The sequence below is a fragment of the Odontomachus brunneus genome, unplaced genomic scaffold (assembly GCF_010583005.1).
Source record: "Odontomachus brunneus isolate Ranch 3 - 2012 unplaced genomic scaffold, Obru_v1 Obru_scaffold_091, whole genome shotgun sequence".
Classification (NCBI taxonomy): Eukaryota; Metazoa; Arthropoda; class Insecta; order Hymenoptera; family Formicidae; genus Odontomachus; species Odontomachus brunneus.
The window spans coordinates 1,061,132-1,075,099 of NW_022639541.1; the positions used below are offsets into that span (position 1 = coordinate 1,061,132).

Below are 13,968 nucleotides of genomic sequence, written 5' to 3' on the forward strand. Positions count from 1 at the left end.
TATATATATATACACAGGATGTCTGATAATTACTGACACATTCGTTGTGTGTAGACAGAACTCATTAATTGTATCGAATATACGATTCCGGAGAAAGTATAAATGAAGGGACTGTAAAACGCCGCGGTCTTAATTGAGTTCGCAGTAAATTATATCACCACGAGGAAAGTGCACAGTCTCTCTCTTTCTCTCTCTCTCTCTTTCTCTTTCGCCGGCAGGTGTACGCCGGCGGTAACATTGTTCCTTGTCTAAGTTTAACGCTTCCCTCACAGTACGTAGCAGATGTGGATCCACGACGTTGCCTATAATCCGCGTCTGCTGAACGAAAGCGTTCGCTCGGAGTTCGCGCGTGTCTGCAAAGATGCAAAAACAATGGCTAGAGAGCTCTCTCGCGCTCCTTCGCCGGGTCAATAACCGTTCGCGTAATATCGAAGGGACGCTCGCATGCATATAATATCGACCCGCGGTTGCGCCGATAATGCACTTCAACCGGAGTAAGAATATCGCACGAGAGTGAGATCCACACTCGTGAGTCCGAGTCCCGTTGCGATTTCAGTTGAAACGAGCGTCGCGGGAGGATTTATCTCAAATGTTGCTGACGAATTTCAGTAATTATTATTTAATTATATGATTATAGGATTAATTAACATATGATTCATTATCACTTGATTAAATCATCGTTTAATTACATAGTCATATTGAATCGTATGATAACGTATCTTCTATCACATCGTACTACCGTTCGATAATAATCATCATTTATTTATGGGAGAGGAGAGGAGTCCTCGGGCGACACGAGCATGAAACAAAAGACGACGTCGCAAGCGACGCGGGAAACGAATCAAAGAAATATGCGATGGAAAAGGGGGAGAAGGGAAGCATGAGTATGAGATGAGTAGCGAGATAAATTCTGACAGGGATTGCGCGCGAGCGAGTATTAAAACAATGAGGCCGTCCCATTAAAGAGGTCCAAAACTCTGATAACTCCAGGCGACAGTGTCACAGCGCCGCCGTGCTCTCCCCTAATTTGGCGCAAACTTTCGAGTTAACGACCGGAAATTCGAGCAAGAGCGAGAGAGAAAAGTCACGAGAAGGAGCGCGAGAGGGAAGGGTGATCGCCGGCCCTGATGGAATTGCCCTTTCGTAAATATCTCCGCGTGTCCGTCGCCGTAAAACTTGTAATTTAAATCCGCGTAACGTGCCGAAGGCGCGCAAGGTCGTCGAATCGGTTACGTCATTCTTGTGATAATTCGCGTTGACCATGATAACGGCGATTTGCGATTCAATATTGACGCGACGCGGCGCGTCCGAGTGATATTATTATATTTTCGGCCGAACATCACGTATATTTTAATCCACGCAGACACCGCCATGAATCAGGGAGAACGTGACTGACTATGGGAGATGTGCGCGGCAGCATAGAATGCGCGACGCTTCGATGTGTCGCGTGCCGTTCTCTATTTTCATGCTAATTCGCCGTAATCAGCTCTAAATCACTCTCGCTTTAATTGCGTTCGCGCGACGCAGCTGCTCGTTATCGCACGGGATCCGTGCCGTTACCACGAAAATAATAACGAGTCGACGAGTTGTCGATCTTGACTCGAAGCTTTTACTCTGCACTGAGAGAAATTATTTGATAAGAAATTGACAGATGGATATTTCCGATTAAAATACCGATGAATTTTTGTATCCGATCGGGAAATATCCGATGAGAAATATCGGATTTATAATTTTTTGATCAGTTTATCTGATGAAATGCCATTGTAACCGGAAGCATTCGATTAAATTTAATCGGATATAAAAATTCATCAGTATTTTGATCGGAAATATCCGTCTGTTTATTTTTTATCGGATAATTCCTTTCAAGTGTACTTTCAATCTCCATGTTCCATTTCACGTTCTATTTTGATATTTCGAGGCTTACACTAAGCTCTTTTGATTCTGTGTCATCTGTTATTTTCGCTGAAAGGCGCTCCTTAGAGTTTAAATGCCCATTTTAGGCATTTTCCGCCGGTTACAGACGCTAAATAGAATTTCAGTTTCCATATGTATCATGCTAATCCTTTAAAGTATACATATGTTAGAAAGTTCAAGTCCAAAGTAGAACTCGGAAATTTCGACTCGGACCGTCTCGTCGAGTCGACTCGAGTCATTTCTCTTGTCACAGTTTTTCGTAATTTTCCGCGCGATCCATTATGCGTCTCGGGGAAACGTTTCATGAAAGCTTCTCCCGTCGCAATCTGTTCGTCGAGAGAGAAATCTTGTCAAATAATACACCGCGCTAACGGCAAGAATTACCGTATTCGTATCGCGTGACTAAAGCAAATGGATATTAATCCATCTTCGAGGCCTACACGGGAAAAAAGGTTTGGTTGAATTGAGAAAATTCTTAATAAAGTGTGAACACGAACAAAAAATTCTAGTCGAAGTTACCAGAATTCTGTTTAAGTTAACAGGGAATCTTGTTGCCAAAATGATGATGCCGTCGATATAATACAAAATTGCGTAAAACTTCTTTTGAAAAGAGGAAGTAAATTTTATTTTTTTCAATTTTTCATCGATGCCATCTTGAGATACAAAATTAGCTCTTCAATTATTATGGCTATAAGATTTATTAAATTCTGTAACTGAGCGAAATGTACACATAATTATGTGCACTCAAAAAATCGTACTTCTCTCGACGGTTGATTTTATTCGAACCGCAAAATGCATCAGAAGCATCTCTTAGAACTATTTTATGAAGAATGAAATTTTATTCCGAAAAGAACAGTTTGTCAATGAGAAATTACATATTACCGCGACTGATTGGTCTTCTATTCGAACGTTAATCTCGTGGGTACACAGTTCTTCCGTATTTGCTTGAAACTTTCCTCAACTTTCACGTTTCAAAAGGCCACTGTAATACCTACTTTTCGATGTTAGGAGTACTGGTACTTCTCCGCAGTGAGAGAAAACTCTTTCTCTTCGTTGAAACTGCATTCGACGACTACTCTCTGCGCACGAATCAATAAATTATAACTAGCAACTATTGTGTGCACCCTGGTGCCCAGGATACGTAGCTGCAACCGGCCCGTGAAACTCGAAACTCCGCTTGTACGTTGCATTAATGAATACGAAAACATTTATCGGTCGCAAGCGGTTCACAGCGCACTTCGCTCGCTCGCTCGGGATTTTTGCTCGTGAAACTCTTCCCCGAATTTCTCTTTATATATTTGAAAAGCGCGAGATCCACGGTTCTCTAGGATTTGGAGCCGTCGACCCAGAGGCGATCCAATTTTCCATTGGGAAAATGCGAAAAGCCGCTTGAGCTTGGTTTACAGTTTTCCCACGTTCGATATCTCAGCTCCGCGCGCGCGTCCGCTATCTCCTCGAGACATTCAAAAATCCGATTGTACCCTCCGGCCTAGCATAAGACATCACTCGTATTTTCCCGAAATCGCTCGACGAAGATTGGATTGTGGCAAAATCGAGTGAAGCGGGCGCGGTGAGAAGAGTGGCTCGATTTGATACGCGGGATTAATTAGTTAGAGTTCGTTTGACGAGCCGTTGCGGCGATATAACTTGCGCAATTTGCCTGGAGGACTTGGCAAGCCCATTAAGATTTCCTGTAATTATACGGTATATATACACCGCCAAAGTGATCGGAAACTGTACTGAGAGAAAGGAGTGTTTGATCCAACCACTCACTTGGTGTTTGATAAAACCAAAGTTATAGCTACTTTTGGTTTTTCTAACACGAAAGTAGTAACGTGAATACGAGATCACAATCACTAACATTATGGTAGAATTTAATTTAAAAAATGGCATATACTATGGTAACTCTATAATAATACTCTATAGTAATTCTTTCTCCACGTGACTATATATACGTCGCAAATATTAAACATTTGTTTCTCAGTCGCGGAAATTTTCCCATAGCGGCTAATTAGCCATTCGAGCTCACTCGTGCATTCGTCCGCCCTAATGATCGTTTAAAAGTTTGCGATCGATTTAGCTGCTACCACAGTTAACAACTTTGGAATTAACACCCTCGCGGTTTTCTATCTCGCCAACGACACCAGCGGCGGCGGCGACGCTTTTCAGGTGGATGTTTCGTAAAAAGGAGAAAATAAACCTCTTCGAGAGTCGTTGTAACTAAAACTGCGTATTAATTGAAATGCTGCCTGATTATTTGCGCGATTACATTAACTAAGAAAACTATAATCTTATCCTCTTGTTATTTGTGGAATCCTCTTACTATTTGACTTCAAGAGAATTTCTCTGAAATATATTAATATTATATATATATATATATATATATATATATATATATATATATATATATAGTTCAAATATTTGATATTAAAATTAACATTTTTAAAACGTGTTCTTCCGTATATTATACCATAAAGGGTTACCGTCCTTAGTTTCAATTAAATTTACTTTTCATTTTAATTTCCAAATTACACCTCAAATTTTAACGAGAAACTACAATAATATTAGACACTAATACACGAACATGATAAAAAATTAGAATTACTAATCATTCAGTTTTGAAAATACAGCTGCAGAAATTTATCAATAGTAATATCCGCGATACCAAAATAAAAAGAAGCACAACTGTGTGCCCTTTGACAATATTTTATTTCATTTTTTCCGTTCACTATACCTGAAGAGATTATTATAGTTACTTTTTATATAAATTTGTTCAATTTTACTGTTTTTAGTAGTTCTATGAACACAATAGCAAGTGCAATAGCAAGTGTTTTACCTTCAGTTCCTAAAATATGAGTAACACATAGAAGAAATAAAATGACTGAATTACTGCAATGAAATGAATAATATTACTGAATAAAATGAGTGAATTACTGCAGAATGTCGATCTGTTTCTCGGTGGCAAAATTCTTTAATAATTTTTGCTATAAAATTCCCCCCGTGCGCGATTAAATGTCGCAGCGGTATCGTCACGGAGGGCTGCCTTAAATGAACGAAGGCTAATCGTGCATAATCTGACGTAACGAAGACGTATAGCTGAAGATTTGAGAATGACCGCATTTTCGCACAACAGCGACTGACTGCTCCCATGCTAGTCGATAATCCAAACGTGCTGATGACACGTCAGAGAAAAAGCGCATGCTACAAGTAGTCGCGCAGGTGATCGTCATCCAGCGCGGTTCATTGGGTGGCGGCTCCGTCAATGATTCTGACGTCACTTGTCTAAGGGTCAAAGCGATGCTATTTTTTATTTAATGTCGCAACCTGCGGATTCTTCGACGTCTCGCGCGACGTCATACCGAATTTCACCTCCCGTCACCTTCTGCCGATCCATTCGTTTACCGTCGGTGAGGATCGCGTCGTTCGTTCGACGTTTGCGAACAACTTAACGTAACGTCGCCTCTTAACGTACTATCCTCGCGCTGTTTGCCGTGTCTTCATGAAATTCAGGTATCACGAAGATCCCTCGGTGAAAGAGCCCTCCGAAATAATGATACGCGTATCGTGCAAGCCGCAAAGTGGGCGCTTAAATTAACACGACAGCGAAAGCGGTATCGTTTTCGCAAACGCCGGTCTCGCTCTCTCAAATTCGCGAGTTTTCGTCGGAAAAGTTGCGAGCTCGCATCGCACATACGTCAATGTTCCTCTTTCTCATATTTTTTTTATTGCCTTTTTTCTTCTCATCTCACACCTAGAATAGTATTTTATCTTTAGCGGGAATTATCTCGCAACTAAAGTTATTGTTTTGGATATTAAAATATTTTTCTCTTGGTTTCAAAAGAATCTTGAAGCCATATATAAAAGGATTTCCGCTAAGAATAAAGTCTACTTTTCTAGGTGGAATTTTTTGTGTTTTCACATAATTTTTACATTTGTCTTTCTTTTCTAATCCTTTGTATTTTTCTGTCCTTTACAATCTTCTTCTTATTTTATTTATTTTGCATTCATCTTGTAAATGAAACATGAAATACTTATGATAAATAATACTTGACGCGCTTATAATCAGTAATAATAATAACTAGAAGTCATATTTAATAAAACTTAATGCTTGTGTGATAAGATTCAATTTAAGAAGAAACTTCTTGAGTTCACAGGTTTCTGCCCAAGAATAAGATTATATTTTCCTGGATGCACATTTTTTTCTATCTTCGAATCATTTTAACATTCATTTTGTTTCTTAATTACTTTACAATAATGATTATAAGTGGCACTCGATAGAATCTGATAAGTGATGCTTACGTGATAAATAATACATGATGTTTAAAATTGAGATTCAGATCTCATCGTTCGCAAAATATGAAGGATCTCGACTTCGGCGGCGATATGCGCGCACTTACTTCTCCCTTTCAACTTGCGGCTGAGAGTTCGTACACGCGGACAAACGGCAACGAAGGGTATAATGCGCCCTGTAACTCGCTGTGTGCGACCCTTTGTTGCAGCTCACGAGCTTTTGACCCGATCGGGAGGGAGCATCCGGAAACGGGCGTGCGTCGTTTGACGATCAGATCTATCCCTCGCGCGTAAAATAGGAATTAGCACGAATAATGAGGAAAGTTGAGGCGTGAAGGGCTTGCCGGCTAAAAATAATATGCGGCGAAGCGGAGAATATCGTGTGCGCACGCTCTCCTTTGGGGCGTTTGATCTGAAAATGTCAGATTTTCAGCTACACTTTCACGTCACGTACGTACGTACATGCGTGCGTGCGTGCATGCGTGCGGGCGTGTAGGCCGCTGCTTATGCAGCGTATGCAAACACCCTCTGAGAGAAAAAGAGCGAAAGGGGAGCACGTTGGGAGTGGAAAAGGAAAATGTACAACGTCGCGGGAATTTATACACTTCGTTTCGCGCATTCGCGTCGCGATGTCGAAGCATCCTCCTGGAAATTCTACAAGAATCTCACGCGTTTATTCGCACAACTGAAGGGGAAACTCGAATCCCTTCGGCAGTTTTCCTCGCCACGCTATTGAACAAAGGATCTCGTAGTCACAAAATTTGATACAGCAAGCTAAAATTTCGTTGAAACGCTATCAACCAACATTTAACAATTGCAATTGAAAATATTTAAAGAGACTAGATGGTCAGATTACCTGAAAATTGTATTTGTTTTTTCACAATTTTTTATGACAAACTGAATGAATATGCGAAAGTGTTATTTTGACGTATATTTATACAACATATAAAGAGAAGAAAAATAATTTTGATGATCAAATACTCAATATAAGTGTATGGCACATACAGTTAAAATATATTTCGTTTTTCTTTTCAAGGTCGTTATTTTTCAGTAATATCTTGACTCTCGGTAGTTCAATTAAGCTGAATTTTAGAAAATTTCCGTAAGCTTGTCGTTATCGTGCGAACCACTATAATAGAAATTGAGTAAAAATTAACAAAATTGCAAATACCTTAATGGAATATTATTAAATTTTCAATTCTTTTATAGTAAAAAGTTAATATTTCAAAATTAAATATTTTCATAAGTTTGTCAGTGGTTCACATAATAATGACAAGCTTACAGAAATGTTCTACCTAAAATTCAGTTTAATTGAATTACCGAGAGTCAAGATATTACTGCAAAATGACGACCTTGAAAAGAAAAACGAAATATATTTTAACTGCATGTGCCATACACTTATATTGAGTATTTGATCATCAAAATTATATTTTTCTTCTCTTTAGTTGTATAAATACACATCAAAATAACACTTTCGCATATTCATTCAGTTTGTCATAAAAAATTGTGAAAGAACAAGCACGATTTTCAAGCAATCTGACTCTCCAGTCGCCTTAAATGTGTTTTTGCTTCCTCGTACTAATACGTTCTACAAATAAGAAACACGATGCCAACCCCAAATCGTATGTACCAAATATTTCAGTCCCAAAAACAAAAACAAGTCTCTCAGTGCGGCTTTTGTCATGACGATTTTTCCCGCGAGAATCGCAATTTTGCCAAAAGAGTGAGCGAGGATTCCCGAAGGAAAAACTTCCTTCTCCTCCTGAGAAAAACGTATATTCTCACGCTCGCGATCTGCTGGACGTCGAACCAATTAATCCTGAGAGCATGTCGTTCCCCGTTTCTGTTCGCAGACAGCAACTTTGTACTGGGAAATGCGCAGGTGCCGTCGATCTATCCGATCGTCTACTGCTCTGATGGCTTCTGCGAGCTGACGGGATTCGCGCGGGCGCAAATCATGCAGAAGGGTTGCGCCTGCAAGTTTCTCTACGGGCCGGAAACGAAGGAGGAGGAAAAGGCCATGATCGACAAGAGCCTGGAGAGCAAGACCGAATTGAAGATGGAAGTTGTCTTCTACAAAAAGAACGGTGAGTAGTAAATTTGATCCACTTTAATATACAATATAAAACACATACAATTTGCAAAAATTTTGTAGTAAAGAGTCAAATATTCCATATGTTGAAATATGAACAAATTAGAAAGTACCAGTTTAAATACTAGAATACTATTTAAATTAACCGAAAGTCTTGTTAACAAAATTCTGGTAACTTCAACCGGAATCTCCAGTTTTATATTTCGCCAGAAATTTGGTCAATTCAACCAAATATCTTTCTCCGTGTGCATCACATTTTTCAATAAACTTAGATCATATAACAACTTAGATTATAATTCTGTATAGTCTGAGATTGCAAAAATTTCGTTTCGCAACTTTTACAGCAATATTTTCTATCTTGACGCATTTGTTACAACGCGTGCCTCTCTCGCGTTGCATCGCAATAATGCGCGTGTTTTCCGATTCTTTGCGAATATTCCAGGACACACGAGTATATTCGAGAATATAAACGTCTGAATATGTGCCTGAGAGAAAAACTGTCGCGAATTTACGCGACAATTACGGATGCACTAACGACACTTACATATTTAAAGGAGACGCGGTAACCCGGAAGCGAGTATTGGCTTACACTTTTACGGAACTGAGCGACATTGAGAAACGCGATATTTTCCAAGAGAGCTTACCGTACAAAGAAAAAGAAGAAAGTAACGAAAAAGAGAAAAATTAAATGCAGCAATCTCATGCCCGCGCCGCCGTTGAGAGACTTTCGTCGTTTTATTTCTTTTTCGCCGCGCAACTAGAATTGTTCTTCAAGGCGAAGTTAATCGGACAACTTGCGCGATATATTTCATATCATTACTGCGAATTTATATCGAAATTGATTTTCGCGATGGCAACAAGCAATAACGCGAGTTCACCTCTTCATTAACTGCGCGATCGCTAAGCGTGAACTAATTAACTTTCGTTTAATGAAACCTCGCTTCACACTTGATCTCACGTGATACAAAGAATAAAAGTTCGTTGAATTAATAAACTGACAATTAACTACGACACGATTGAGCACCTTTTGATTGAAACGAACGGAATTTCTGGTTCTTAAGGATCGAATTTTGGTTTAAACCAAGTGATTCATTGAGTCAACGTGACAATGACAAAACTAAATGCGTTTTAGTTGAGGCAAACGGAACTTTTGGTTCATGAGAAATTTTGTTCCCTTCGATTAAAATGCGTTTAATTTTGTCGTTGTCACATTAATTCCACTAACCTTCTGTCCCCAAATATCACAGCGATGGGACCAAAATTCGTTAAATTAAAAATTGGACATTATTTTCGCTCACGTATGTTCTTTTTTACGTGTTCACGTATGCCATATTGCAGCACTCGCCCGCCCTCGCGTTTAACAAAAATGTCAGGGCACGTTATTGCGAAATGAAAATTGGTAAACGGCTCGCCATACGATATCCCTTCGATGTGTTACATCACCATGTTCCGCTGTCCACGGCTGTTCCGAAATTTCGGCAGCATTATTCCGGTCTCGCTCTTCCCCCTCGCTCTGGACAAATTGTACCGTCCAGTTTCGGCTTGCAGGAAGCCCATTCGATTGCCTACTCGACATTGTTCCGATAAAAAACGAGAAGGGTGACGTCGTTCTGTTCCTGGCCTCGCACAAAGACATCACGCATACGAAGACTCTTCAGCTCTGTGAGTTGCACGATAGTGGTGAGTTCTAACCATGCTTCTCGCTGCTAAATAACGCGCCACGTGGATCGATTTCCCTCCTCACGAGGGACGCGTTTTCTCTCGGGTGTGACGTGAGCCGTCGAAAAATACGACTCGAATTTTCGAGGAGTGTTTCACATCGCGACATCGGTAGGAATCGACTCTCTTTTTTCCCCATCTATCTTTCTGTGCCTTCCTTTATCCTTCCCCCTCTCTCCTCTCTCTCTCTCTCTCTCTCTCTCTGTCTTTTTCTCTCTTTTTCTCTCTGGATATGACTTGTTTGAGACTGCAAATGGCTTTCGAGCGCGTAAAGAAAGATTGTGATTGATCCATATGGCGCGTTTCGAAGCGTTTGCAGTGTCAAATGGATTTTGCCTTCTATCTTTTGTATTTCCCTTTCTCACAACGCACGTATCGTTTCATGCTTCGAACACTGCGACCACGCAACATGCTGCACGAATATGGCTATTTGCAACCAGGGAGTTTGTAACCGAGCGCCAGTTAAATGGACAATCGATACACCATTCAGGAAAACACGCGAATATACTCTTCCAATCTTATTCCATTTATCTTCATCAATTTCATCGTATTTACGAACATTGACTGCGTTACTAATTAACTGCAAATATATTACATTAAATTAAAATTCATTATTATGTGTGTATATATATATATATATATATATATATATATATATATATATATATATATATTAAATTTGCACATTGTGTATATTATGCAATGGACGCATATATCAAATCACATTTGATAATTTTAATGCTATTTATTATATTTTAATGCCACAGGAAACAATATTTACGTCTCATGTAATTTTATTTCAATTGTATCGTCAATTTTGAGGAATACTTCACATGTATTAACGATCTCGCGCCATCGCGTAATCTTTCCATAATTATTTCCGCCTCTGTGAGGCCTTTTCAGATCCTTGACGCGGCGCGAATGCGCAATCGGTCGCAAACTCTTCGTAGAGCACTCACAGAACACACGAAGCAACTGACCAAGCGAACAATGTGTTATTGTTAAGTGAGATTTCATTTCTCGCGCGTATACATCCACGCTCTGTGTGTATCTGTTAGCAAATTTACACGCAGAGATCTCGGCGATGTCACGCCGCGCGAGTTGCGAGATGAAAAACGGCCGGGTGCAGGAGAAATGGCGGCGTTTTTGCCGAGAGACTTTTGCCTGAAATGCACACTCACACATGCATTTGCCTTAGCTCTTTGGTTAACGTATCCTGCGCGATCTTTGTTTCTCTCGAAGAGTCGCTTCTCGTATCTCCACGCTATTATGTGTAATCTCTTCGCCGGTAATAGCTCAATTTATAATTCCACAGACTCGAATGGCAATATCGACCCTGAGGCACCGCCTTCCAATTACGGTAGAAGAAGGAGTCGCGCCGTCCTTTATCAACTGTCGGGCCATTACAAGCAGGACAATAAGCACAAAATTAAGTTAAACAATGTACGTTTTATTCACTACCTGTGATACACGATCGCCGTCTCGCGCACGACGAAGGTTCAACTACATTGAGCGATAATAATTGATCGATCACGGGAGCGATGACGCGTAATACGCGAAGCGTCTTAGGCACTCCGCGGATCGGTAATTATTGCGCTCCGCGTCTACGAATCAGTTTAAACAACAACGATATACGCTACCCGAGAGCTCGTTGCTCGGCGTTCGATTTTCCGTCGAGTCGTCCTCTCTTCACTGCACTCAAAAAAATGTTTTGCTGGTCCAGGTAGAATCGTAACAAGTTTTAGTTAAATATCGCAGTTGGAGTTTTTCATGTCTGCTGAAGAATTGTCTGTGGTACGTAGAATGTATAGTAGTAGATGTATTCCAACAATATCCGCGAGTAAATTTAGGACGACTGTGAGAATTTTACGTTCGTTTGTCCTTGGTCTTTTTTACTTACCACTTTTATAAGAAGTGTGATAGGTTTTGATCCGGATACGCGTCACACAGAGACTTTCAGAGAAATTTCACGAATAGTTCAGGTATAAATTGTTTCTGTCGTCTTCATCATTTAAGCGAACGTTTACTGCAAAACGTATGCGATATTGCTAGTGACTTGATTTTCGCTATGACTGCAAGAGCATTTTTTTAAGAAAATATGTGAAAGTTTATTCATGGGATATAGAGATATTCCGCGAAATAAAGCTCACTTGAGTGAAAACTAATTTCTGCGAATAAACTTCATACACCGCGAATAATTTCCGAGTATTTTTCTCTCAGTGCTCGATTCACTTCACACCAAAGTGTTCAAATTGGCGCAAACATTTCGTACTGGAGAATTTTGTTCGGTAAAAAAGCGCTTAAGGAAAAATCTAAAAATAAACGTGGTAGAGAAAGAGTGAAAGAGAGAGAAAGACATGTCGCGCGAAGTGTGAACGGGCGAGAGAAAACTCGGCGATGTATGTCGAGTGTGCGACAAATTCTTTCTTTTACATTGCGTATCCTTCTAGACGCTTCTGCATTCCACTGCACCGCCTTTACCGGAATACAAAACGTCAGCGATCAAAAAGTCGCAATTTATTCTTAGCCATTACGGCGGCTTCAAATCCTGCTGGGACTGGTTGATACTCATCGCGACCTTTTATGTGGCTATAATCGTTCCCTATAATGCGAGTTTCATCAACACCGATAGGCCTACCATGGTCAGTGACGTTGTCGTCGAAGCGCTCTTCATTATCGGTGAGTATCTCTCTTATCCTACCGCCAATTTTCGACCTTCCTCCCTCTGCGCCCTTTTATCCCTTTATCCCGTCGATGAGATTCTCGTTTAAACCGTGAGCCCTGGTCGCAGCATTCCATTCGGGCCAGGTAAAACGCCGTGGAATTTCGAAGGAGAAATACGCATCACATTTTTACTCTGACGTGACGATTAATTTCCGGGAGGAATGAATAATATCCCGATTTTCGATTTATTCGCGAACGAGCGCGCTCGTACTGCTTTTCGCGAAATCCGTCCCACATCTTCACCATAGCGGGATATCGACTGTTCCTTCCCACTCTTTCTCTCCTTGTTCTCTCTGCCTTTCTCCGCCCTTTTGTAATAATTTTGCCGAGAAGAAAACAAGAGAAGAGGTCCTCCGTTCGATTGGTAACACGTGAAGAGCTCGTTAAGCCAAAACCGAGAGTGGCGATCGGTTCACCCTATTTTTCTCCCCATACTCGCTGAATCTCAATTAACTTCGGTCAGGGTGAATTTTGCCGGTCACCACCCTGATCCAAGACGTAGGTCTTGAATCTTGATTTGTTGTATTGATTTAGTGTATTGCGACGCACGGTACATGCATAATAATAATATTGAAGCCTGTGATAAATACAATTATCATTGTTACTATCATAATGATAATGATGATGATAATGATGATTAGCGTTTATACACGTGACACTTAAAATATATTTAACGAACTGTAAATTTCCTTTCTCGGTTAATCGAATGCTGACGTCCCTTTGTTTCTCAGCGAATAAACCCACGAAGGAGACAGCTCGAAAACGCGCGTCTGGAACGATAAATCCGTCATAATTGCTTTAATTAAACAAAGTCACGCTTTGATTAGACAGCGGAAAAAAGCTCTCCTGGAGTCGCGACGCATCGATTACAAGGGAGTTTAATGACGTCTAGGAGGACAGAAAAAACTCTTTTGAAAAAGCGACTTTTCAATATTAAGCTCAGAGAAAAGAAAAAGAAAGAGAGAACATCAACTTTATATTATAGGTCTGTATTAATAGTGGTTACTAGAAATCTGTCTCAAATGAAACACTCAGATTTTAATTTAGTGTTAGATCTGAATTTTTCTGCTGAATCACATAACACACGTGACATTACACGTTCAAGAAAAACAGTTGTTACGTAATAAATTGCGTTGCTGTAGTTACTAACCAAATCATCGAATCAATTGATATATATATACTATATATATATATATATATATATATATATATATATATATATATATATA

General features: G+C 40.0%; 1 protein-coding gene across 3 annotated transcripts in view; it reads left to right on the plus strand.

Moving 5' to 3' along the window:
* The window catches only part of LOC116848211 (potassium voltage-gated channel subfamily H member 8), a 53,078-nt gene that overhangs the window by 16,296 nt on the left and 22,814 nt on the right, over positions 1-13,968 (plus strand). For 2 of the 3 annotated variants that reach the window (XM_032824075.1, XM_032824077.1), the window contains exons 3-6: positions 8,058-8,291; positions 9,845-9,976; positions 11,331-11,458; positions 12,466-12,694. In XM_032824075.1, the coding sequence (XP_032679966.1) occupies positions 8,058-8,291; positions 9,845-9,976; positions 11,331-11,458; positions 12,466-12,694 (723 nt within the window). The remainder of the gene's footprint in view (positions 1-8,057; positions 8,292-9,844; positions 9,977-11,330; positions 11,459-12,465; positions 12,695-13,968) is intronic. The other variant, XM_032824076.1, reaches the window with a different exon arrangement.